Source organism: Drosophila elegans, unplaced genomic scaffold (assembly GCF_018152505.1).
Source record: "Drosophila elegans isolate 14027-0461.03 unplaced genomic scaffold, ASM1815250v1 contig_208, whole genome shotgun sequence".
Classification (NCBI taxonomy): domain Eukaryota; kingdom Metazoa; phylum Arthropoda; class Insecta; order Diptera; family Drosophilidae; genus Drosophila; species Drosophila elegans.
In genome coordinates, this window is record NW_024545578.1 from 3969645 (window position 1) to 3994750 (window position 25106).

The 25106-nt window shown below is 42.9% G+C and overlaps 6 protein-coding genes across 11 annotated transcripts; 5 read left to right on the forward strand and 1 right to left on the reverse strand.

The window, feature by feature from the left end:
- The first annotated feature begins 336 nt into the window (after positions 1–336).
- On the forward strand, positions 337–4549 carry LOC108145972 (coatomer subunit alpha). The gene is made up of 3 exons (XM_017271701.2): positions 337–432; positions 542–1591; positions 1652–4549. Exons 2-3 carry the CDS (start codon positions 646–648, stop codon positions 4408–4410), a joined length of 3705 nt encoding a protein of 1234 aa, XP_017127190.1. The 5' UTR covers positions 337–432; positions 542–645; the 3' UTR covers positions 4411–4549.
- Positions 4550–4847: 298 nt separating this feature from the next.
- On the reverse strand, positions 4848–6201 carry LOC108145974 (protein big brother). Its single transcript, XM_017271705.2, has one exon. It carries the CDS (start codon positions 5806–5808, stop codon positions 5167–5169), a length of 642 nt encoding a protein of 213 aa, XP_017127194.1. The 5' UTR covers positions 5809–6201; the 3' UTR covers positions 4848–5166.
- Positions 6202–6725: 524 nt separating this feature from the next.
- On the forward strand, positions 6726–8159 carry LOC108145973 (methyltransferase-like protein). Of its 2 annotated transcripts, none has more exons than XM_017271703.2 (2): positions 6726–6924; positions 7116–8159. In XM_017271703.2, the coding sequence occupies exons 1-2, from the start codon at positions 6830–6832 to the stop codon at positions 7927–7929; spliced, it is 909 nt and encodes a 302-aa protein (XP_017127192.1). In that variant the 5' UTR covers positions 6726–6829; the 3' UTR covers positions 7930–8159. The 2 variants fall into 2 exon arrangements, with proteins under 2 accessions (XP_017127192.1, XP_017127191.1); XM_017271702.2 differs by having other exon boundaries at positions 6825–7057.
- A 220-nt stretch (positions 8160–8379) lies between these two features.
- On the forward strand, positions 8380–14655 carry LOC108145975 (vesicle-associated membrane protein 2). Of its 5 annotated transcripts, none has more exons than XR_001774439.2 (7): positions 8380–8465; positions 8886–9323; positions 10633–10783; positions 11253–11411; positions 11473–11524; positions 13154–13594; positions 14216–14306. XR_001774439.2 is itself a non-coding variant. In XM_017271706.2 (6 exons), coding segments are annotated over exons 2-6 (552 nt in total). In that variant the 5' UTR covers positions 8381–8465; positions 8886–9321; the 3' UTR covers positions 14404–14655. The 5 variants fall into 5 exon arrangements, 3 of the variants coding, with proteins under 3 accessions (XP_017127195.1, XP_017127196.1, XP_017127197.1); XR_001774440.2 differs by having other exon boundaries at positions 8407–8465; positions 8883–9323; XM_017271706.2 differs by lacking the exon at positions 13154–13594 and having other exon boundaries at positions 8381–8465; positions 14216–14655.
- Positions 14656–18055: 3400 nt separating this feature from the next.
- On the forward strand, positions 18056–24615 carry LOC108145852 (vitamin K-dependent gamma-carboxylase). Its single transcript, XM_017271471.2, has 4 exons — positions 18056–18154; positions 22034–22621; positions 22728–23074; positions 23522–24615. Exons 2-4 carry the CDS (start codon positions 22044–22046, stop codon positions 24613–24615), a joined length of 2019 nt encoding a protein of 672 aa, XP_017126960.1. The 5' UTR covers positions 18056–18154; positions 22034–22043.
- LOC108145854 lies at positions 19059–21647 on the forward strand. The gene has a single exon (XM_017271474.2). It carries the CDS (start codon positions 19470–19472, stop codon positions 20220–20222), a length of 753 nt encoding a protein of 250 aa, XP_017126963.1. The 5' UTR covers positions 19059–19469; the 3' UTR covers positions 20223–21647.
- Positions 24616–25106: the final 491 nt, after the last annotated feature.

Below are 25106 nucleotides of genomic sequence, written 5' to 3' on the forward strand. Positions count from 1 at the left end.
TTTTATATTTAATTTTTGAAAGTTTTTGTTAAACAATATTTAAGGGTTCTATTTAGAGGATTCAACATATTTTATCACACCTTTTTAACAAAAAAATGTTTAAAAAAGAACCGAAAATTTAATTTAATATTTTTATTGCTATAAAAATTGATCTCTGACTGATTTAAAATTTTTTAAACGTTAGAGCTACGAAAACAATCGCCTTAGCTTGTTGTTACTTTATAAAACCAGTTTTTAAACCCGACAAATTTTTAATTAAATTAATTAATATGTAGAAACCGTATTTTGAATTACGATTTTATACTTATTCATAATGGTGTGCTGATACTTATGGTAACCAGAGTATCTCTGGCAGCGGGCGACAACCCTACTTGCGTTTTCAACATTGCCGAGAAGAAGAAGATAATTGACGTGTCACAATTTCGACAATTGGTTGGTGTTTTTCACAAAATTAATTGTTGGCATTAGATTGCGTGTTATTTAAAACACACAAAATTACCGGCAATTATTCTTACACCCATTTCTTTATGTTTTAATACAGGCGAGTGCCGGAAGCAACCAGAACAGGGCGCTTGAAAGAAAAGCCGACACCCAGCAGAGCAATCAGATTGAGACACCTACAGGCAGAACGGAAAAAGTGCCAACATGCTGACCAACTTCGAGTCGAAGTCGGCGCGGGTAAAGGGCCTCTCCTTCCACCCGAAACGACCCTGGATCCTGGTCAGCTTACACAGCGGCGTCATCCAGCTGTGGGACTACCGGATGCACACGCTCCTCGAGAAGTTCGACGAGCACGATGGCCCGGTGCGTGGCGTGGCCTTCCACCCGCAGATGCCTCTCTTCGTTTCCGGTGGCGATGACTACAAGATCAAGGTTTGGAACTACAAGCAGCGCCGCTGCATCTTCACGCTTCTGGCCCATTTGGACTATGTCCGCACTGTGGCCTTCCACCACGAATACCCGTGGATTCTCAGCGCCTCCGACGATCAGACCATCCGCATCTGGAACTGGCAGTCGCGCAACTGCATCTGCGTGCTGACGGGCCACAACCACTATGTGATGTGTGCCCAATTCCATCCCACGGAGGACCAGATTGTCTCCGCTTCGCTGGATCAGACGGTGCGCGTTTGGGACATCTCCGGATTGCGGAAGAAGAACGTGGCACCCGGCCCCGGCGGCCTTGATGATCACCTCAAGGGTCATCCTGGTGCCACCGATCTGTTCGGCCAAGCGGATGCTGTGGTCAAGCATGTGCTCGAGGGCCACGACCGCGGCGTCAACTGGGCCAGCTTCCATCCCACTCTGCCGCTGATCGTGTCCGGTGCCGACGATCGCCTGGTTAAGCTGTGGCGCATGAACGAGTACAAGGCCTGGGAGGTGGACACCTGCCGTGGGCACTACAACAACGTATCCAGCGTGCTGTTCCATCCACGCCAGGATCTGATTCTCTCGAACGGCGAGGATCGCAGCATTCGCGTCTGGGACATGACCAAGCGTCAGTGTCTATTCACATTCCGCCGGGACAATGAACGCTTCTGGATTCTCACGGCACATCCGACTTTGAATCTGTTTGCAGCTGGCCACGATGGAGGTTAGTTATCTGTTTTTTTTTATAACATTTTGTGGTATTAATATTTTGTTTTTATTTAAGGTATGGTGGTCTTCAAATTGGAGCGCGAGCGTCCCGCTCATGCCGTGCACGGCAACATCCTGTACTACGTAAAGGAGCGTTTCCTGCGCAAACTGGACTTTACCACCACCAAAGACACGGTGGTGATGCAGCTGCGGCCGGGCAAGTCGCCGGTGTACAGCATGTCATATAACCCGGCCCTAAACGCCGTGCTCATCTGCACGCGCACCAACAACCTGGAGAACAGCACCTACGACTTGTGCCAGATCCCCAAGGACACCGAGAGCCAGAGCGAGTCGGACAGCAAGCGCAGCTCCGGAATCACGGCCATCTGGGTGGCCCGCAATCGGTTTGCAGTGCTGGATCGCAACCAGCAGCTGGTGATCAAGAACTTCAAGAACGAGGTGACTAAGAAACTGCCCACTTTCTGCGAGGAGATCTTCTATGCCGGAACGGGAATGCTGCTCATCCGGGATCCCGAGTTTGTCACCCTGTACGAGGTGCAACGCCTCGTCTCCGTAGGCAGCATTAAGCTGGCCAAGTGTCGTTACGTGGTGTGGTCCCCGGACATGTCCTTGGTGGCGCTGCTCTGCAAGCACTCGGTGACCATCTGCGACCGAAGGCTGCAGTACTTGTGCACCGTGCAGGAGAATTGTCGCGTGAAGTCTGGAGCCTGGGATGAGTCGGGCGTGTTTATCTACACCACCAGCAACCACATCAAGTACGCCATCACCAACGGCGACCACGGCATTATTCGTACGTTGGACCTGCCCATCTATTTGACGCGCGTCAAGGGAAACCAGGTGTTCTGCTTGGATCGCGAGTGCCGCACCCGCGTACTCCACATCGATCCCACGGAGTACAAGTTTAAGTTGGCCCTGATTCAGCGCAAGTACGACGAGGTTTTGCACATGGTGAGAAATGCCCGTTTGGTGGGTCAGAGCATCATTGCCTACCTGCAGCAGAAGGGATATCCGGAGGTGGCTCTGCACTTCGTCAAGGATGAGAAGACGCGATTTGGACTGGCTCTTGAGTGTGGCAACATCGAGATTGCACTGGAGGCTGCCAAGGCTCTGGATGACAAGGACTGTTGGAATCGTCTGGGACAGAGTGCCCTTCTCCAAGGCAATCACCAGGTCGTGGAAATGTGCTACCAGCGCACCAAGAACTTTGACAAGCTTAGCTTCCTCTATCTGATCACCGGAAATCTGGAGAAGCTCAAGAAGATGAACAAGATCGCAGAAATCCGCAAGGATGTGTCGGCTCAGTACCAGGGTGCACTTCTACTCGGTGACGTTAAGGAGCGGGTAAACATCCTCAAAAACTGCGGACAACTTTCGCTGGCTTATCTGACAGCCGCTACCCATGGATTCGAGGAGCTCACTGAATCGTTGGGCGAGTCTATCACCTCGCAGGGAAATATTCTTCCCGAGGTGAATCCCAATGCTCAGCTGCTGCAACCACCAGTGCCCATTCAGCAGCTGGAGACCAATTGGCCTTTGCTGTCCGTTTCTAAGGGCTTCTTCGAAGGCGCCATGGTCACCAGGGCTGGAACCAGTGCCACTGCCCGTCAGGCGCTGAACATCAACGCCGATGCTGCAGTTCTGGACGAGCACAATGGCGGCGGCGATGGCTGGGGAGCGGATGCCGATCTGGGACTGGATGAGGAGGGTGATGAGGAGATGCACGATGCGTTGAGTAACGATGGAGAAGGCGGAGCAGGCGGTGAAGATGGAGCCGGCTGGGATGTGGGCGATGACGATCTGGTGGTGCCCGAGGAGCTGGCCTCCAAGATCAAGGCCTCCGCCCTGGACAGCAACTACTATGCGGCTCCCAACAAGGGCTTGTCTCCCGCCCAGCAATGGGCCAACAACTCGCCACTGGTGCTGGACCATGTCAAGGCCGGATCATTCGAGACCGCCTTCCGTTTGCTGCACGACCAGCTGGGAGTGGTCAATTTCAAGCCATTCAAGACACTCTTCCTGCAGAACTACGCCTGCTCTAAAACCAGCTACACGGCCAATCCAAATCTGCAATCTTTGAGTGGATACCCGCTGCGCAACTTCTCCGAGACTAATATCAAGCTTCAACGCCCGGCAGTGGGAATCAAGCTGAACGATTTGGTGGCGCGCCTACAGGCTGGCTACCAGCTAACCACCTCGGGCAAGTTCACCGAGGCCGTAGAGAAGTTCCACTCCATTTTGATCAGCATTCCACTGCTGGTGGTGGACACGAAACTGGATGCGGCGGAGGCACAGCAGCTGCTGAGAATCTGCGCGGAGTACATTGTGGGCCTGAAGATGGAGACGGTGCGCAAGGGCATGCCCAAGTCGACGCTGGAGGAGCAGAAGCGACTGTGCGAAATGGCCGCCTACTTCACGCACTGCAAGCTGCAGCCAGTGCATCAAATTCTCACCCTGCGCACCGCCCTCAACATGTTCTTCAAGCTGAAGAACTACAAGACGGCCGCCTCCTTTGCCCGCCGTCTTCTGGAGTTGGCCCCCCGTCCGGATGTGGCCCAGCAAGTGCGCAAGATCCTGCAGGCCTGCGAAGTTAACCCGGTGGACGAGCACCAGCTGCAGTACGAGGAGTTCAATCCGTTCACCATCTGCGGCATCAGCTGGAAGCCACTGTACAGGGGTAAACCTGAGGTGACCTGTCCCTTCTGCTCATCCTCGTACGACCCGCAATTCAAGGGCAGCCTCTGCACAGTTTGCGAGGTAAGCCAGATCGGCAAGGACAGCATTGGGCTGCGTATATCCACTTTGCAATTCCGCTAGGTCAGAAATGCGTTGCGCTTTTTAATATACGTCTCCTCCACGCCAAGCGACGACCCTTAGTTTAGTTTAACACTATTCTTGCTTATTATGTATGAATATAAAGTTCAGTATCTGTTTAATATATTGGTATCAAATCAAATCGAGAGTGGTGTTTTCTTTGTAAGGTCCGGAGTAATACATATTCAAAACCTTTGGGTTTGTTTGACTTTAAAATATCATCAAGACAGGATTGAATTTAGTTTTGCAGTCCGAAAATGTAATTTGGATTAGTCACTATTAAAAATTCATTAGAAATAACCGATGTCTACTGTATTTTAATATAAAAGCTCCTGAAATATAGCAATCTAATTCGATAGATATCCCCGGTGGGTTATTTCCGCTGAAGTGTCTCATTTAGGCTGCGTCACAGCGGAAAGCCCAAAATTAACAATGCCATATCGATTAGTAATTATGTATTTTAGTTAAAGATACGACACTAATTCCACACTAAGTTGTAAGTATAATACCATAAAAGCATACGTAAAGTAAGCATTAGATCTAACACTAATCTAGGAGCATAATTCGAGCGTGTCTAACGTAATCGTATTGAAATCTCGCAAGGGTAGTCCCTTTTTAAATGGGCTCGGAGAATTCTCAGTTGTCCATGAAGTATTGAGTATTCGCGAATTGAGTCTCTAGCTGCTGGTGATGCGGCTGCTGCTGCTGGAGCTGCTGTAGCTGCGGATGCGACGGCCCTGGCGCCGTCCACAGGTCTAACTAACGTCGCCACATGCTGGCACCGACGCCAATGCCCCCGGAGGCCACGCCCCGTCGCACCGCCTCCATCTCGTCCTGCCGGTTGTCGCGGTAGGCGCGCTTGGTGTCCTCGAACTCTCTTAGTCGTTGGTTGTAGCGATCGATCTGATCCCGTAGGATAGCATCCTCATGCATCGCCCGTCGTTCGTCGTACTCCAGACAGCCCACGCCGTCCAGCCGCTCCAGATCCATCCAGCCACGGAACCGGACGCACACCCCATTCATGATGAAGTATGACTTGATGTGCACCTTGCCGTGCTCCTTGTCAAAGTCGCACTCTTTGTCGTGTAGGTACGGGTTCTGGTTGGCATTGAACACCAGCTGCAGATTGGTTCCCGAGGCCACGAAGCTGGCCTCCGTGTGTCCCTCGCGGCAGCCGTTCATGAAGCGCACCTGCCGCTCCTCGATGCTGCGCTCCCGGTAGCCAGTGTATCGCACCTCGCTTTCCCGGCTAAGTCGCCGGAAGAGCTCATCACTCTCGAATTTGGACTTCTGGTCGGGCACCACTCGCGGCATCTTGAAGATAAAGCGCGGCTTGGGCTGTTCGTATAGTCCGATGGTGTCGTAGGGTATCATGTTCGCAAGGGCTGCCTCGTTCATCATTTTATCGTACTATTGAGCGCGATTCTTTCGCAGAACGCTGATTGTGGGGTCTTTTTCTGTTCCTGTAGGTCCCTCCGCGGGCCTTTGCGTATACGCGATTCTTCTTGGAACTCAATACGCTAAATGGCGTCTCTTTCGGTTGCTCCTTCGATGGGCCTTATACGTGTACACAATAAGCGGTGGTGTCGCAGCACACTAGGATGCTAATTGTTTAAATATCTAGCTGCCGTCGCAGAAAACAACGCACAATACAACAAAAAGGATGGTTTGCGGTTTTGATATACCAACTGACGCGGCGTTGCCACTGAGAAAAAAGTGGAGTCCCAAATTAGAGATGGGCACGTTTTAAGTCACAGCACGACTTATTAGTTATTGGTCCCGTTAATAGGAATTTCTTTAAAAATTGTAGTTCGAATATTATTATGTTTAAATAAATTATAATTTAGTGCATCGTTAAAAAATGTAAATAAACTTTTTAATTAGTTCCTTGCTTTAATTATTTGTATTATTATTTTGAGCAAATTAATTTTGTGACTTACTAACATTAACTTTTTGTTGAGTGACTTTCATTTAAAACTTGTAAATTGTTTTATTTTTAAATTCCTACAAAGTTTCGATTTGGATTGGCCGCACGGGTGCACCACTAGAAATAACCAACAGTAAATTTTAGTCGGTCTGGCAGCACTGATGTGTGTCGACGCTTTTCATACATTTTTTGTCAATTTATTTATGTTTTCTGCACTAAAACTCGACGCGCTGACTTTCCGACGCTTCATGCTGCACTCATGGAGCCAAGCGGCATATATTTATTCGCGAAAACTCGGAAAACGAACACAACCGCGGACTACCAATTTCGCGCCCGACTGAGTGTGACGGGGCTCAAAAATACTAGCCGCTCTTGCACACATCGCGGTATTATTTGAATGCTAAAAATACGGTCACACAGGCCGCGTGTTTACAAAATATTGCATTTTAATTTAATCCGGACAACAGGTGATATAAACCTTATTCCCTGCCCGATATGAGTGATACTCCCGCTGCTGAGAACGAGAAACGACCCCAGTTTGGAACACGCCTACTAACGGACAGCGACGACGTCTTCAAGCACAATGCTTGGTAAATATGGGATGCAAATCCTCCGGAGATTGGCCAGCAAAACTTGGGAACACACTCGCCAACGCAAGAAACCAGCGGGAGCTGGCAGCCGGGTTCTCACCGATGCGCGAGAAGTGTTCGAGTTTAACGCCTGGTACTTATCCGTATTGCTATATACTCATGGAAAACCCTTTTTAATTCTCGATCCACAGGGACCACGTGCAATGGGACGAGGAGCAGGAACTTGCCGCACAGACAGCAGTGGCCAAGAACTCGGCCAGCAAAATGGACGAGGAGGACAAACACCGCTTCCAGGCAGACGCTCCCAAGTTCTGGGATTCATTTTACGGCATCCACGATAACCGCTTCTTTAAGGATCGCCACTGGCTATTTACAGAGTTCCCGGAATTAGCTCCTTTGGCCAAGGAATCAACGGAGCAGCAGCATCGCAGCATCTTTGAATTAGGATGTGGCGTTGGAAACACCATTCTACCCCTGCTGCAGTACAGCTCCGAAGCGCAGTTGAAGGTTTTTGGCTGCGACTTCTCAGCCCGGGCCATTGAAATCCTGCGTAGTCAACCCCAGTTTGATGAGAAGCGTTGCGAGGTGTTCGTAATGGATGCCACACTGGATCAGTGGCAAGTGCCCTTTGAAGAGAACTCACAGGACATCATCGTAATGATATTCGTGCTGTCCGCCATTGAACCCAAGAAAATGCAACGGGTGCTGGACAACTGCTATCGCTATCTGAGACCAGGAGGCCTGCTTTTGTTCCGGGATTACGGAAGATATGACCTTGCACAGTTGAGGTTCAAGAGTGGCAAGTGTTTGGAGGACAACTTCTATGTGCGGGGCGATGGCACGATGGTGTACTTCTTTACGGAGGAGGAACTGCGGGCAATGATGACCCAAGCGGGGCTAAAGGAGGAACAGCTCATTGTGGACCGAAGGCTGCAGGTCAACCGCGGTCGGGGCTTAAAGATGTACCGCGTATGGATTCAGACAAAGTTTAGAAAACCGCTTTAGTGCAATTACGTTTAGTCTGCAATAGAAAACTTAGGACACACAATCGTAAACTCAACCTATTACATTTAAACTGTTGTATAAACTTGTATAATTATTAAGTCAATACTTTCCTTTTTTTAATGTGTGAGAAAGCTTATAACTTAAAATTATAATGCCAATCTATAACACACAAAACTCTTACTATTATAATAACAAAGTTAATAAATTTGTAATTCTGAAAAACCATAAAACCAATGAATTTTTTTTTTAATTTGGTGTGTATCATTTTATAAAAATATATATTATTATTATTATTATATTTTATTAAAATATTATTATTATATTACAGATTCACAAAGTTTTTAAATCCTGACTAAAAAGCCCGACTTGTTTTTAAATTGTTCACCTAGTCGGCACTCGCTACTTGCGAATCGCTAAGGAAAAGCTTCTCGCTGGAAGACCACTCGCTGCTAACGATCCAGGCAGCTTTTTCCCCAAAACCAAATACACATAACAGTTAGGAAAGCTGCAAGTTTTCGCAGTTGGCCAAAAACGTCGTAAGTGAAAATTTTTATAGTGCTGCGTAAAATTATTCTAAGATTATTATTTAAGCATAGTTTTAATGTGAACTTAAGCTGCCCGAGCATAGTTAAAGTGTTGCGCTAATAAGGATATGTAAGGAGTAGTCAAATTACGCTGGAATGTGAACGAAAAGCAGCAAAAAAACCTTTGTCGTGAAGAATTTCATTGATTTTTTCTTTCTCTCTCAGCTTTAGCCTGAATTGGGCACTTGAAATTATTTTTAAAATGTTTTGCATTTTGAAGAGAGTTTAAAAGAGCCCCTGAGGGTATGCAACAGAAATAGGGAAGGACATGTGGGCGTGTTTCCGACTCTTAGAGTAAAACCAACTGATACCACCAAGCATAAACCGATGTACTAAAAATAGTTGCAACTATTTTCGCACTCTATTTAGCAGCAGTTTCAGCGGTGAGCCAGAAAATTCCTGCGAAAGGCTGTCGTGGCAAGTGTTACCCGCACACATACACACATTATCCAGACCAGATCCAGATCCAGCCAATCCCCCCGTGGAGTGGAGTGAAAATTCATTGACGACTGGGGGCGAAAAAGCTCTGGCGGAATAGAGAGCACGGCGGCACTGAGAGCACAACCCTCTAGAACAAAAACAACGAAACAGAGTTCAGCTGCACCACCACCCACTATCGCCCACCACCACCACCACCCGCTACACCACCTCCATTCCGACCTGCGGCAGTGCAAGACAGTGAAAGAGGCCAAGTGCATATAGTGTGACTAGCAGAGTACCTTCATTCTAATCATCGCCAGCCGAATTTGTTGAGGCCACCACAGCACCACCAACTAACTACAGCCACAACCACACAGCCACCAGAGACATGTAAGTGGATGGACATTATTGATTTGTTTTTTATTTTTTTTTTCGGCGCGGGGAAATGGGAAATGGGGCTTTTCGCACAGAGAGAATGCTCATTTGATAGCCACATTAAGTATACGCAGCATGGGTCGGCCATTACATTTGTCATTTGTCCAAGTGGCCAAAGGCCCGTAAAGTGAGGAGCCTAGACCTGCATTTCGGTTCACTAAGCATGATTCACTTGGCCGATGACGTTCTCGCATCACATGGCCAAGTCTCTCACACCGCAAAATCAATAAAACCACGTTTCGCACCACTGAGTCAGGACATGCAAACTAAGTTGCACCTATTCGGGCTTACTTTGAAGTCAAATTCTTGCTTTTTATCAACAAAACTCTTAACTTTTACCATTTATAAAGATTTCCCAATATAAAAGATTGATCACTTCTAAAAATAATCGCGGATATAGGCAAATCAAATGTTGCCGGTCTTAGGGGTTGGGGTTAGATATTGATTTGTTTTCCTTTGTAGTGGGCAAGCAAAGAGAATGGAGGGTTCAATATATATGTTCTATGAAAAATAATTATATCTGTAATTTACAAATATCTTTAAGGTAGACATTTTTAAATAGAAATTTGACTTTATATTACACAATTTTTTTATAGCCCTATAACTGTTTAAATAGAAACTTGACTTTGAGCTACAACAATTTTGTATAGTGTTATAACTATTTAATTAAATACCTTTTTTTATATTTGAACTATTAATAAATTTCTTTCAGTGCCTAAAGAAAACAAGTGTTTTGGTTTTAACATACCTTGGGTACCAAATTTGTTATTTGTTTAGTGGCAGTGAATATAAGAAAACATATGGGCACTACGAATTGTAGCTTAGATATTTATCAATTAACAATGTTTTGGTTTTACCCCATTCTGACTTAATGTTATTATTTACTATCATTATTAATTATTTCCCAATTTAAAAAACCTGCAGAGCCCAGAAGACGAGGTAAAAAGATCTAAGTTTTTGGGGGTCTGAGATGGGCAAGAAAGACAAGAACAAGGAATCGTAAGTGCGCTTTGTCTATAGATCCAAGGGTAGCTGGCTAGCAATATACTCCAGCACTATCTATAGCCCACACGCATCTTCGGATGTTTTCCGTTAACGCTAGAAACTATAGTCGTAACCCGAACCCCCACCTACACCCACTTGTTTGTAATTTGAGTACTGTATTTAATTTGAGCGCCCCCGTTGGAGTTGATTAGTCTTGGCCCAGTCTATTTTTGTGCGCTTTCCGATGACTAATGACTAATGACCTCCTCGCTTCCCGCAGGGCGGACGCTGCACCAGCTGGCGATGCACCACCAAACGCCGGAGCTCCGTCCGGAGAGGGCGGCGATGGCGAGATTGTGGGCGGACCACACAATCCGCAGCAGATTGCGGCACAGAAGCGTCTGCAGCAGACGCAGGCGCAGGTCGATGAGGTAAGTTTCGGTATTGATAGTGATAAATTTGGTATTTGGGGGAGATTTTGAAATTGTATACAAATATGTACAATTGACACATCTGGGTTCTGAATCCTGAACCATTTATTTGTCTTCATTTCTAATAACCCAATTCATATGACAGTTTATAGATTTTAATGCCTACATCATTTTAATATGTACTTATATCTTCATTTTCATTTTATTAATTTTATGTAATATCAAAAATTAAGTTTCGGGAGTTGTATTGATAATTTTGGTATTCGGAGGGCAAAATACAATACGAATTTAATATTTAGACCATTCAATCATTTCATTATATATTATACCATTCAATCATAACTTTTAAAAAGATCACTTTCATTTAATATCATTTGATCAAGATAAGTCCTAGACTTCCTAAATATTAAATTGAATTATGGAGTACTCAAAAGGACTTTTATCAATATAACCCTATATATCCGTCCAGGTCGTGGACATCATGCGCACGAACGTGGAGAAGGTGCTGGAGCGCGACAGTAAGCTGTCGGAGCTGGACGATCGCGCTGATGCCTTGCAGCAGGGCGCCTCGCAGTTTGAGCAGCAGGCGGGAAAGCTAAAGAGGAAATTCTGGCTGCAGAACTTGAAGGTAGGTCTTAGTACAACGCTCCTTAAGAAACAGGATACTAAATTAAACTTGTGCTTTCCAGATGATGATCATCATGGGCGTGATTGGCCTGGTTGTCGTGGGCATTATTGCAAGTAAGTTGACAGATCCTAGCTGGAGTGGACACTCATTACCTGAACACAGACCCCCATAGAGATACTGACCTCCACAGCCACAACCACAACCATAACCACTCGACTCACCCACACACAGAACCGAAGAAACTTTCAAGATTCCCCCGTTGTGTTTGTCTTTTAAGTTTGCCTTGGTTTAGTGCTGATTTCGTTGGATCCCCAAAAAATGCTTTCGTTTCTCTACACATCAAATCAAAATTCTGTTTTTTAATTCCGCCACCTTTTTTTCTCTAGGTAACTTTATGTAGATTGCTAACTATCTAATCCATATAAACTAACTAGTAACTTAGCCGCAATGCAATGCAAATCGAAACCAAATCAAAAGTCAATCAATCAACCCAATAAGAACCAATCGATACCAAAATTCCGACTCATTAACAACCGCTATGAGTAGAGCTCTGAACTCACAGTGCAACTGATCGTTGATGCCTTGCGAAATTTCCAAAACTATGTAGATCGATCGATCTCATATCATATGTCATGCGCTTCAACCACCACAAAAAAAAAAAAAAAACAGTAACCAAATGCGGTATAAATTTGAATTGTTGATACATATATGCCCAAGTCCAACACCATCTGGTTCCATACGAGCATACGCACAGGTTCGGTAATGAATTGATTTGATTCCCACTGAAAGTCGTGTCGTGTGTTGTTATCGTTCCGTTGCCTAACCCGTAATAAAGTTGTGATCGCTCCGGATATCGGAGATCTTAGTCCATGTGAGTTGCGATCTAAGATCCTGAAAGTATTTCGATCTAAAACGGCAATCAGCATGGTCAAGATGGACCGATATTCGTTTGTACCCGTTAGCCTTAACCGTAGGACCTTAAGTTCTAGCTAGCGTAACTCCCATAAGCCTTAATCTTAAAGTTTGTGGTTTGTTGAGTGTTTCGTTATCCTTATCCGTTTTTCGTTTGTTTTCGTTCTGATATCTGATATTGGCAGCAGCACCACAGCAACCACAGACACACGATTGTGCCATGTCCTGTGTAAATTATACAACTCGAACATAGTTCCCTCGTAATCGTAGTCCCTTTCTCAAAACTCGTTACTATTTACTCGTTACTCGATACTAAGTCTCAACTCAAACGCAATGGCCTTCAGATCGCAAAACGCTAGCCCTACTTGTACCACTAAACTACAAAAGCAAAAGCATAAAGTACTGCCATTATATTTTATTTAACTCTTTAAATCTGTTTCTTAAATGTTTTCAATTTTATTTGACACACACAATCTTTTACACTGAACCATATTTTTGAACAATTACAGAGAAAGACGAAGAATAAATACACTGAAAAAAGCTTTAGCTTTGTACAATTTTGTAAACCATAAGCAAAAAACAATTTACCCCCAAAATAACACATTCTGTGTGAGGTAAAAGCGAGAGCAAACTTTTATTTATTACTCATACGCCACGTTTATCGCTAGGTGCACTCGTTAAAAGAAATCATTTGTTAACATGACTCAAAATTTGTTTAAATTGGTTTATTGTTTTATTTTTATTTGTTGATTAAACTATATTTGCTCGCTTTAAGAGAAATCAAAAGAAATTAAACAAAAACATAAACTCACCGAACAATTTTATCGTAGAACCGTACATGTCGGATGATAATGCTGCTGCGCAGCCTCCTGCCTCGCAGCAGCAGGTGGCTCCGGCATCGGCAACTGCACCAGATTCAGCACCACAACAACCACAACAACTACTACAACAACAACAACAACAACTACAACCACACCACCATACACAAAAATCTGAACCACCGACACTCGAGAAACCATTGGCCGAGAAATTGACCGAACTACCACAGAGTCCGTCGGATGAAGTGGCGACTGGACAATAAACGATATTGAAAAACCTGAAAACCTGAAAAAACAACCAACCGAACAGCAACAACAACAAAAAACTAATCAGCCATCGATTAACCACCAAGCCGCATCCGTAGAACCATAGTCAAAATTAACCAAAAATGAAAAGAAAACATTTCACACTTTCTTTGTACCATTGAAAAATACGATCTAATCTGATACACTGTAAGCAAAAAGAAACGGCAAAAAAGCAATGCAAAATATCATACCCAGTAATTTGACACCTGCGCTTCTACTTATAACCGTATATGTTTGTGTTCCCATTTCCGTTACCGCTGTACCCCTATTGTTTGTATAATTTTAAGCTGGCTGTAAGCGATGTAGCGGCTGCCCTCTTCATCGTTTACAAACAGCTTCAGCCGCATGAATGTATGTTAATCGATGTCTTTGCGTGATTAGTATAATACTCGTTATGATTCTATAATTTTTTAATTCAATGTTGTATGTTTTTTGGAATTGGTCTAAGTTTTATGCACCGAAAAAGCGAAAGGCCTTCTCCTCAGGAGAAGTTTAAGGGAAGACAGCTTTCTGTGACTGCCTAAATGTACATAAATATATAAATATATATTTGTTTGATGCAGTTAATCCTGCTTCCCCACCCCATTGTCCACATCCCATGTCCACTTGCTATATTCCGTCATGAGCGATAAGCTTTTAACCATTGAAGTGTAATATTTTTGATGGCGTATTCTCGTGTATCGATGTCTGAGATTGGCTAAAAAAAGAGCTAACAAGAGCGCCCCTTGTGTTTTGCCCCACTTACTCTTTGATTGTATTTCGAAACAGATAAACTTGGCCTCATAGGCGGAGAGCAGCCGCCACAGTACCAGTACCCCCCACAGTACATGCAGCCACCGCCGCCGCCGCCGCAGCAGCCCGCCGGAGGACAGTCGTCACTGGTGGATGGGGCAGGAACAGGAGCAGGAGGATCGGACGGCGGGGCAGCAGGTGCTGGCGACCACGGCGGCGTATAAGTGATCTCGCTGCACGCTGACGAACGTTTCTCGATGACAATGCTCCCCAGAAGGCGAAAACAAAAGGAAAACTCAGTTAAACTAGAAAATCTCGAGAAATGCAATGAACTCAATAATAATTTCCACTTAGACGATGTGCACGAGTTGGTGTGTGAGAGGTTTTAAGTAACTTACGTCATAATATTAATACTAAATCTAAAAGAAAAGAAAAGATAAGAAAAGACGCTCCGGACAAATTAAAGTTGTTGCTAATTTGTTTATGGTTACATTATTTCATGCATAAAACAAACGGTATATAAATATAAAATATAAATACAAATATATGGTACTTAAATATTACGAGTGACTCTCCAAAAAAGAAAACCACGTACTACCCTTTATGGAACTTGAACTTGGACCTCTACGCTGCACTGGCAACAAGGAGCGCCAGTGGAAGCAGGAGGACAGGCGGTCGCTTCCCGATGTTCGCAGCTCTTTGAACTCAGTTTCCTTAGCAAATCGACTAGACAAAACTACACTAAACTAAAAAAAAAAAATCAAAGAAACAAACATAACTATTTCGGAACAAGACCCAAAACCAAAGAAATCTAAGCTTTGTTCCTAAGTAAAGTTACGCAAATATGAATATTCGAAATGTATAATCCAAAAAAGATGTTTGAAATCGACGTGGCCATATAAGTAATTGACAGTTAAATGTATCCATGGAACTTTACTTATATATAGAGCAAGTGTAGTCGGCTGAAACCAAAAACTCGAAGTCTAGTCAAAATATACAAAACGATTTATTTGCAGAATTCTGTTTATGTGCAATCATTATACTGTTGTGTTTGAGAAACAGCCCAGGCAGCAATTGAGTGCAGCTCGAAAGGTTCGAATTGAAAGATGAAGCCAGACAGTTCAACGATTAAATTAAGCGCTAGACACACAATACGTTGGTTATCTTATCCAAAGGATTTATTTAGCTCAACGCTGGCAGCAGAGGCACTTAACACATATGTTTGTATATTTCAATGTTACGAGTAATAGACGAGGCGGTACTTAGAGCATATATATGTACGTGTATGTAACGATATGATATTTAGATCTCACACACTCCACCCCAGAAAACGCCCAAATCCCCCATAACCCCCTCATGACCGATCAGAATCAGAAATCAGAGATATAACTTTGAGACAACATTCTCGTAGCACATATTGTACTTACCTTGTTCTGAAAATACAACCTATACTACGATTAATGTATTAACTAATTGATTCTACAAGCGCCTGCCCAAAGTGCTTTGCCTACCAATCAATTGGGGCACGAACAAAATCGAAATTAATTAACAAAACAAAAAAAAACCAAAGAGTAAATGGGTAAAAACGAAAAATTCAAATCCGAATGCAGGTATTTTTAGCAATATTCGTAGCGTGTACAATATGTCGCCCTTAAAGCTTATTAGAATCTCGTTCAATGTCCATCTCAACACTCACCTAGACACTTCACATGCATATAACCATTAACAGATATAAATCAATATATGTATGTAATAACCAATGACAAATGTTTAGAAAAGCGTTTCGATTTTTGTTTGGATTTTAACCAAAAAAAAGCAAACAAATGTATACACAAGAAAACACCTATAAATTCCGAGAGAACGGCGAACCTACAGCGATTTCCGGCATTGCATTGCAATGTTCCGGAAATTTTTGTCAGGCGGAAAAAGAAAATCCCGTTTAAAAAAAGACGGACACACAAAACAAAGAAACTCTATAAGAATCCCCAAAAACAACAGAAGGCAAAGAGAGTATATATATATGAACCGTATATAAACAATAATATTACTAATTAATTTAATGATTAATTGCACCCCGAAAATACATAATTATTTAAATAAATAAATAAAAATAAAACCTTTGTCTTTAATTTTTATATTGGAAATGGATTATTGGTTATAGTTTTGGAACTCGGAATAAATATTTCTTTGACCTTATCACAAAAGAAAAACTTTATTATTTCATGTTTGATGATGATTAAAAAAGGTTTTTTAAAATATTTTAGTTGTTAATGTGCAAAAAATGATCAACCACTTTTAAAGCTTAAGCGAAATATAGTCGTTTAATGTTTGTTGACTTTAATTTAGCACCCTCAAACTTAATTAATTTCCAAACGAAGCAACAAAGGTATCGCAGCCTAAAAATAGGATCGCACACAAAGTATAGCATACTATTCAGGGGAGCTAGCTCAGCTAGCCAAATTGCGCACTTGACTCCAGAAAAGGGATACGCATACGCCATGGTGTCCGCACACACGTGGCTACATAAACAACAATTGGGACGCTGACAAGGTGCAAACAGGATAATGGAAATAAAAACCCGTCTGCGTTGGGAAGCCTAGATTTAAATCAGGCAAAAGGTGCGAGCAAGGGGCGCCTGTTTACCACACTTGCTACACCTGATTAAAATCTATTGACAATGCAAGCGACGGTGAAATTGGAGCAACGCTAACAAGGGCCACACAAAGGAAACGGAAGAAGCATCTCCCCCCTTCGATGCCCCCACTCCCGATCCCGGTTCCAGCGACGAGCACTTAATGAAACCCAATTACCAAAGGCGTCCGCCAGCCAAATCCTGGAGGCGGATGGCAAGCAAAAACAGCTGCAAAGAGCCCAGCTGCTGCCGCAACACCTGCAAATTTTATTTGCATTTTTCCTGCCATTTTCATACCCTTTAAATATTGACTGGGGTATATTGGTTTTTAATAAACTAAGATAATTTTAAGATTTATAAAGCTAAATAAGTCCCTTTATAGAAAAGTATGTAGCATTATTACGCAACGTAATTAACTGGCAAGTACCAAAATATTTAACACATTTAAACAAAAAAGTTACATGTATAACATGTAATTTATTCGCAGAGAATAAGGTGTTTGGTTGCTTGAAATTCAGAAGAATTTTTTATTTGTAGCACTATTTTTTTTTAACATTTTTTGGTATTCCTACCCCGAAAATTGGTTTAAGCATATTACTCCAAAAAATGGTTAAAAATCATATTGTCGAATTTAATTATACACAAAATTATATTTTCATTTTTTAATTTGAATGTCGTAACACTTGGCTAAAGAACGTACATATTACTTGAAATAATTTGAAAAAATGTATTTGTTTATGAAATTATATATAGAAATATAATTATGCACACATTTTTATTATCATCCTATGAGTCCATTTCCCTGGTAATCTTAATGTCGTTACACTTTACTTTACTTTTACTTGTTTATTGTTATTAACTTCGTCGCCATTTCCCGGCAAGGACATGCGCAAACACCCCCACCACCGCTCACAAGACTTCGTCCTCATCCCCCTTTGCGGCACCAAGGATTACGAGGAAAGGGACACGAATACGGACAGGGACAGGGACAGGGCTACGGACACATCTCTGAGTGGAGCAGAGTGGCGTATAAATACGGCGCAGCTTTTGCGCACAGCCTCAGTTGGCGGACCGTGTTGCTCGCGATTCCCTTTTCCCAGTCGCTGTGTCCGCGAGGTGACAGTTTAATCCGGAAAACGGCCAACTGTTGCAAGTTGCACTCTGCACTCTGCAGTTTTAAGGCTCCAGGGAGCAAACCGCAGGATAACGGCTCCAATTACGGGGTTAAGTCAACAAATTGCGGGTGTGAAATTGATTTATTGCTTTATAAAGAAATTGTGAGATAAGAAAGCGGAGTGAAATTGCACTTGTTATATTTAATTTATTGGCCATAACATAAAAAGGTAAGCAAAAGTCTTACAAAATTTGTATGTTCTATATTTTCCAAAAAAGTACCCATAAGTTTAAAGTCTAATTTAGAAAGTTGCATTGTTTTTAACGTAAATTTGCAATGTAAAAAGTTAATCATCAAAAATATCGCAAATAAACAATCTTTTAAAAACTTGCAGGTGTCGTGTTTGTTGTGTTTTATTTAAACAAACTAAAAGAAAAGTCTAAACTACAGCAAAAAAAAGGTTTTTTTATGATAGAAAATTTATTAAACATTATCAAATATAAGTTTATATGATAAATCTTGACAATTTCAATACAAAAACTGAAACTGAACTTTAAGAGGGTAAAGTTTAAACATATTGTTTGAAGCCAACATATTGTTATTCAAAATTGTGGCAGTATTTCGTAATTTTAAACTTTTTTTAACGCTCATTCCTAAAATTGCAATTTATAAATATAATAGACTTTATATTCTAAAATAATCGTTAAGCCAATCGTTTTTATTCATAACAAATCTGCCGATAGATACATTTTAAACATATCACACAAAATTATACTATTTTTAAAATAAATTATTAAAAATTGTTTTAAATTAGAGTTTTTTTTAAAACAGGCAAATCGAAAACATTTTAATAATATAATTTTCTACTCTAGCAGTTTTCTTTTTTATTTTTTTAAGAAAAATGAACCGTAAAGGTTTTAAATATCCTTTTTAAACTTACCCCTCATCGCTTTCCAACACTACGCGACTTAATATGTCGTCCATATGGGCCCCAGTGCAGTCAGGATAGGGAGGGTAAATACTGGTTGTCAAGTCAATCATATGGCGAAAAAGTGGTTAAAACAACCCCTGACGTGGCAGCTTTAATTTCTCGGGGGTTGTGTTCGTATTCCGATTCCGAATCCGAATCGGAACGTAACCAGCAGCAGAGAACAGCACAGTCACTCTGCAAATTTCGGAGCGTACGGTTGTCAAGTTTTCGGTCGCCTGCGATTTTTCTCTTTCCCGATTTCAGCACTCTTCCCGTTCCCGCACACACACACAGACAGTAACTAACTGGAAAAATAGAGGGTGGAGCGGAGAGAGAGGAGGCGACGACTTTCGCTCGAATTTCTCGCATTGTTATTGTTGCTGCGCCGTGTTTCGTGTATATACTGTATACTGCTGTGACTGTGACTCCACTGTGTGTGTGTGTTTTTCCTGGAAGTTCGAATCGAATTCTCTTTCCGTCTGCGGCTCACACGTCAAGTTTAAAAAAAATAAATAAATTAGCTTTGAGAATCCTGATTTGGATTTGAAATCAGAATCAGAGTCACTAGCTAATCATGGCCGACAACAACAACTGCCCGAAGTGCAAAAAATCGATCGCCGCCAAGGAGGCGGCCGCCACAAGCATCGGATGCAGTGGCGAGGACTGCCGGAGGAGGTTCCACCGCACGTGCGTCAACATCGACGATGCCGTCTTCGAGGCGATCCAAAAGAACCCGATGATATCGTTCCACTGCGACGAGTGCAAGAATCAATCGCCGCGCGCCTTTGCCGCCAAGTTGCACACCATCGAGGAGAAGGTCAACAAGGTGTGCAACGGGGTCAACCAGATCCAGGGCCGGATGTACCAGCAGTACTTCCAGTTCGGCAATCAGCCGCTCCAGGCGCTGGGCGCTGCCGCCGCCGCCGGCGGAGTGGCTGGTGCTGGCGGTCTGGGCGGCGGACTGGATAGCAAGAAGCATCCGCAGCAGAACAACCTGATTGTGGTCGGAAACAACTGCAATTCGGATCGATTGCAGGTGGTCTGCGACTACGGCAGATGGGTGCAGGTGGGCAAGTTTGCCACCAACACCAGCGAGGAGGATGTGATCGATCATCTGGCCGAGGAGCTGAAGATCAACAAGAACCTGGTGAAGTGCACCAAGCTGGTGAAGAACGATGCCAACCTGTCGCAGTTGTCGTACTGCAAGTTCAAGATCTCCATACCGGACTACCGCTTCAACGAGCTCTTCAACGAGGCCATCTGGCCCAGCGGCGTGATGGTCAGCCCCTTCACTCCGCGCTCCCAGCTGAACCAGAACCGCCTCTAGAGGGACGGGCCCGGCGGCCGGGATAGCGGTGACCGGGCGAGGGTGAAGCAGTAAGAGGAAAAGGAGGTGCTGGAGCAGCAGGAGCAGCAGCTGGAGAGGAAAAACCCAAAGGAGAGGAGTGCGCCTGCGCAGGGAGAGGATAAACGAATAGAAGCAGAAGCAGGAGGAGGAGGAGGAACTGCATCAAGGGGTTGCTATCCGGCGACTGCCACTAAACTTTCCTTTGGGGCGATGATGGAGCTGCAGCAGGCGGAGGAGGAGGAGGAGCAACTTTGTGCCCCCCACCCCCATTTGTATGCTAATTTTCGACACTCGAGAAAACATTGTCTAGATCTTTAAAAGCTTACAGAACCTATATAATGGAAAACAAACAAGAATATTTATTGAATTAACTTTGAAAATGCATTTTAAAATGTTTTAGCGTTGCGTAAATAACGAAAATGAAATCGATAAAGAAACCAAAAAGTATTTTAATGGCAAAAACTCACAAATAAAATAGATGTGAAGCAAAAATATTAGTCATTTATGCATAACTGTCGTACTTAAATTAAAGTAAAAAACCGAAAACCAAACGAGAAACCTAAGAGAAATCCAAGCTAAACGTACTTAAAAAAGACACACACTCCAACACACACACCGAAAAAACGATTATTCAGGCGCGTATTTAAACCATTTACTAAACAGGCACTGAGATTCCCTTTTTTGATTTTCTAAACTCATTTCCTGGGAACTTCGAGCCCAGATCGTTATACTTTTAAACCAAATCGATAGAAATTTTATTACGACGCGTGTGCGATTACCTATCACATTAAGTACTTAACCGTAACCAATATCAAAACGTATATTCAAGCAGACGACGGCTTATATTGTATTCGTATATGTATGTAGTTTGAGGCATTTTCAAAGCTTGTTCCTGTTCCCAAAAACGTTTGGACATTTTGCGAACCACTGCACAGGACACTGGTCAGCAGCTAGACCCATTCAAATTCAGATCGAAAGTATATGTATTTGTATTTGTATTTGCGTTTTCGACTAAGGGGGTACTACTCTTATGCCTTATGACATGGGTGTGGGTAACCCCAATGGCAGTTTACCACTCAACACGTTCCACACACGGACAGGATTCGAAACTAAACGAAAGAAACAAAACGAAGCTGGGCAAATCCGTTGCAATAATAACTCAATGACCGAGTATAATGGATGTATGTACATGTACATTTCGTAATTGATCTATTTTTTTACACCAATCCGACAGCAATATTTTCCGTGGGCTCCACAAGCCGGCGATCCGAACAGAACCGTAGATATTTACGCAAGAGTCAGCAAACGAAATGTAAAACACATATATTATATATTTAGTATACAACAATATGCATGCATGTATTTATGTCAACCTTTTTCAATAAATTCTACAAAAAAATTAAATGCCAAAGAGTGGATTTTTTTTTTTTGGTTTTGGAAACTATATTTTAATGTTTGTGAGTTTAAGTTGAGCTTAAAGTCGAGTTCTAAAGTCTTCCATATGAAAATAATTATTAAATTCCAACCTTCTTATCACTTTAATTATAGAATATATATAAAAAAAAAAAAGGTATTGATATTTGCGTTTTGTAAACTATATGATTGAATGAGGATTGAAAATATTTGAATTTAGTTTGAGTTCTTCTAAAGTCTTTCGAAGATAAATAATAAAAAACCCTTACATTTTCCAATTTTATATGTAAATAATCATATAAAACTATAACTTGCCACAAATGTGTTGAAATAATCATTATATTAAATGGGAATATGTTCGTAAAAATTATTTTCAGGATAAGTACAATGGCCAACTCCAAACGAAATATGCCTACGATATCTAGTGCCACAGAGATTTCCAATGCGGAAAAAGATATTCCCAGCACAGCAGTGAAACCTCCCACAGAAGATGATTCAACTAAACACTCCTCCCTCCTGAGTTACTTTTTTAGAGATTGCCTAGGTCATGAGCTGAGCAACTTCTCCAGTTTGTCCCACTTTGCTAGCTGGCTACAGAGACCCGTGGATGGATCCGCCTTGGGAATCTTCCGGTTGCTCTATGGCGCAGCCATGCTGATTGACATCGCAGAGGAACGTGGCGGTGGGCAGATGGATGTGCGGTTTGGAGAACCACTGCACTGCCATTTCCCACTTTTTAATGGGATGCGGGCATTGGCCTATCCGCTGATGGGTTGTGTCTACCTGTGCATGTGGCTGGGTGCTTGGGGCATTATGCTGGGCTATCGATTCAGGATCAGCTGCCTGGCCTTCCTGGTGCCCTATTGGTACATCTTCCTGCTGGACAAGCCGACGTGGAACAACCACAGCTATCTGTTCGGTCTGGTGGGAATATTGCTGTTCTTCACCCAGGCGCAATGCTACTGGTAAGCATGATATAAAACTAAATGATCATAAAATTTTGTATGCTTTCTACCCACAGAGAACTTGAATTAATCATTATATTAAATATATTTATTTTCTAACTTTCAGCTCGCTGGACAATTGGCTATATCCCCGGAGAAGTCGCTGTATTCCCTATTGGAACTACTTTATTATCAAATTTCAATTTTTTGTGCTGTACATGTATGCTGGTCTTAAAAAGTTCTCTCTAGAGTGGCTATCGGGTTATGCGATGTCCAATCTCAGCCATCACTGGGTCTTCGCTCCATTCCGCCAAGTGATTGATCCCGATCTGATTGACCTTCTAATTGTGCACTGGTTCACCGCCTTTTTTGACCTGTCCATCGCCTTCTTCATGACCATTGAGAAGACGCGCCTTCTGGTCACTCCTTTCATGCTCAGCTTTCATCTAATGAACTCTCGACTGTTTGTTATAGGTGAGTTATTAAGGAGAAGTTTAACACCCTTTGAAAGTGTCTTTTATTGTGTTTACTATCCTAAGAATTGTATATATCCTAAATCATTCCTCTTGTTATTTTCCTCAGCCTACTACCAAATTAATGCAGAGTTGAAAGTTTGGTTTTTCGGTGCATTTTTTTTTACGATTTACGATTTTTTTTTATGGTACCATATATACCATAGCCAACAAGGTATTGAATTCAAGAATCCGCCGGTAAATATAATTTATACGGATTTTCTAGGAACATTTAATTTAGTAAATCATTGTCATTGGTTCTTTTATACAATAGTTTAAAACAATTATAGATTTATCAAAGGAAATAAATTTCAAATTGCATAACCAATAACCATTTTCACAAGTCAATATCTATTATATCTATATAGGCATAGCTAAAAATCAATAACCAACTGAACTTACCCAACAGGCATGTTTCCCTGGGTGTGTCTGGCGGAAGTGCCGCTTTTCTTCAGCTCCGACTGGCCCAGGAGGATAAGTGGTGGGCCAAAGACATCGCTTCCTCAACCACCAGATGCGTCGAAGGAGGTGCCCAAGATGGGAATCCTGGCCAGAGTTCGCACTTGCCTTATCCTCGGCTACTGTGGACTGCAGCTCTTCCTGCCCTACTCGCACTTCATCACCAAGGGCTATAACAACTGGACGAATGGCCTGTACGGCTACTCCTGGGACATGATGGTGCACTCGTACGATACGCTGCAGACCTCAATCCAGGTGGTGGAGAATGAGAGCGGCCGGGTGCACAACTTAAATCCGTATGCTTTCACGGAATACGATCGTTGGACAAAGTACGCTGACATGGCTGTGCAGTATGCCAGATGCATAGAGGAAAATATCCGGGTGTCTCAACCAGAGATGGCCAAGAACATCTCCATCTACTTTGACATCTGGTGCTCCATGAACGGTCGCTTCCAGCAGCGCTCCTTCGATCCGCGTGTGGATCTGCTCCGGGCCAAGTGGTCACCCTTTGAGAGCACCTCCTGGTCACTGCCGCTGCTCAATGAGTTGAACCATATGCGTCCCAAGCTGCGAACCATTGAGACAGAGGTGCTGGCCTGGAACAACTACTCCGACGTGATCTTTGTGGCTGATTTCCCCGGACTTACGCTTACGAACTTTATCTCACCGGACCTCATCAATTGCACTTTAACCATCCTGGAGGGCAATGTGCGGTACAGGAACGAAAGGGATCTGGAGCCCTACTTCCTGACCGCCGGCAAGAGCATCGGCCTCGAGAGCAACATCACCCATTTGGTGACCACCATTGGGCAGAAACCAGCCTCCTATCTTTTTACGTATACAAACAAAACGATGCTGGAGCAGGGCATCACGATAGATGCCGATAAGCTGGAGGAAACGGAGAAGCGTTCCATACTGCCACTGTGGCAGGAGTTCCAGCATCGAGTGACCAACTACCAACAGTTTCTGGGCCACATTGGCAACTGTCTGCTGTACTTGATCTACGGAGTACCCATTCCGCTGGCAGCGCGGGAGAGAGATTGAGATTGAATGTGAGGGCTTAGGCTACTATCGCAACTGTTTCGATTTTCACTGGGTCCTTATTTTCCATTTTGAATCAAAACTATAGGGTGTGATTTTACTTTTATTAGCAAAACGCAGTATTTAGTACTATATCTTCCAAAGACAAATCATTTTGAAAGTGCTTTAGATTGAAGATGTATATTTTAGAAACATTTTCTATACAGATAAAACAAAAATCTTTAAGATATTTAATCATTTTCAAAGTACACTAAATGAACGATTTTTAAGATGACTAATCATTTTGAAAGTAAACTAAACGGAAGCTGTATAGTTTAAGAACATTTTCTATATAAATCTTTAAAAAGTCATCTTATGGACCATGTTTGTGTGAACTTTACAATTTACATAAAATGTAAGCGATTTAAAATACCCAAACCCCAGTTTTCCGATCATAAATGTTTCCAGTATTGTCCGATCATAAATGTTTCCAGTATTGTTTTCAATTAATAATC

Excerpts from the sequence above, each read along its gene's own strand:
- LOC108145854 (XM_017271474.2), top strand. The coding sequence starts at position 19,470 with ATGGCCGACAACAACAACTGCCCGAAGTGCAAAAAATCGATCGCCGCC.
- LOC108145974 (XM_017271705.2), bottom strand. The coding sequence starts at position 5,808 with ATGATGAACGAGGCAGCCCTTGCGAACATGATACCCTACGACACCATC.
- LOC108145852 (XM_017271471.2), top strand. The coding sequence starts at position 22,044 with ATGGCCAACTCCAAACGAAATATGCCTACGATATCTAGTGCCACAGAG. Across the intron at positions 22,622-22,727 it reads ACCCAGGCGCAATGCTACTG|CTCGCTGGACAATTGGCTAT; the intron begins GTAAGCATGATA and ends TCTAACTTTCAG. Across the intron at positions 23,075-23,521 it reads CTCTCGACTGTTTGTTATAG|GCATGTTTCCCTGGGTGTGT; the intron begins GTGAGTTATTAA and ends CTTACCCAACAG.
- LOC108145973 (XM_017271702.2), top strand. The coding sequence starts at position 6,918 with ATGCTTGGTAAATATGGGATGCAAATCCTCCGGAGATTGGCCAGCAAA. Across the intron at positions 7,058-7,115 it reads GTGTTCGAGTTTAACGCCTG|GGACCACGTGCAATGGGACG; the intron begins GTACTTATCCGT and ends CTCGATCCACAG.
- LOC108145972 (XM_017271701.2), top strand. The coding sequence starts at position 646 with ATGCTGACCAACTTCGAGTCGAAGTCGGCGCGGGTAAAGGGCCTCTCC. Across the intron at positions 1,592-1,651 it reads TGCAGCTGGCCACGATGGAG|GTATGGTGGTCTTCAAATTG; the intron begins GTTAGTTATCTG and ends TTTTTATTTAAG.
- LOC108145975 (XM_017271706.2), top strand. Across the intron at positions 10,784-11,252 it reads CGCAGGCGCAGGTCGATGAG|GTCGTGGACATCATGCGCAC; the intron begins GTAAGTTTCGGT and ends ATATCCGTCCAG. Across the intron at positions 11,412-11,472 it reads TCTGGCTGCAGAACTTGAAG|ATGATGATCATCATGGGCGT; the intron begins GTAGGTCTTAGT and ends TGTGCTTTCCAG.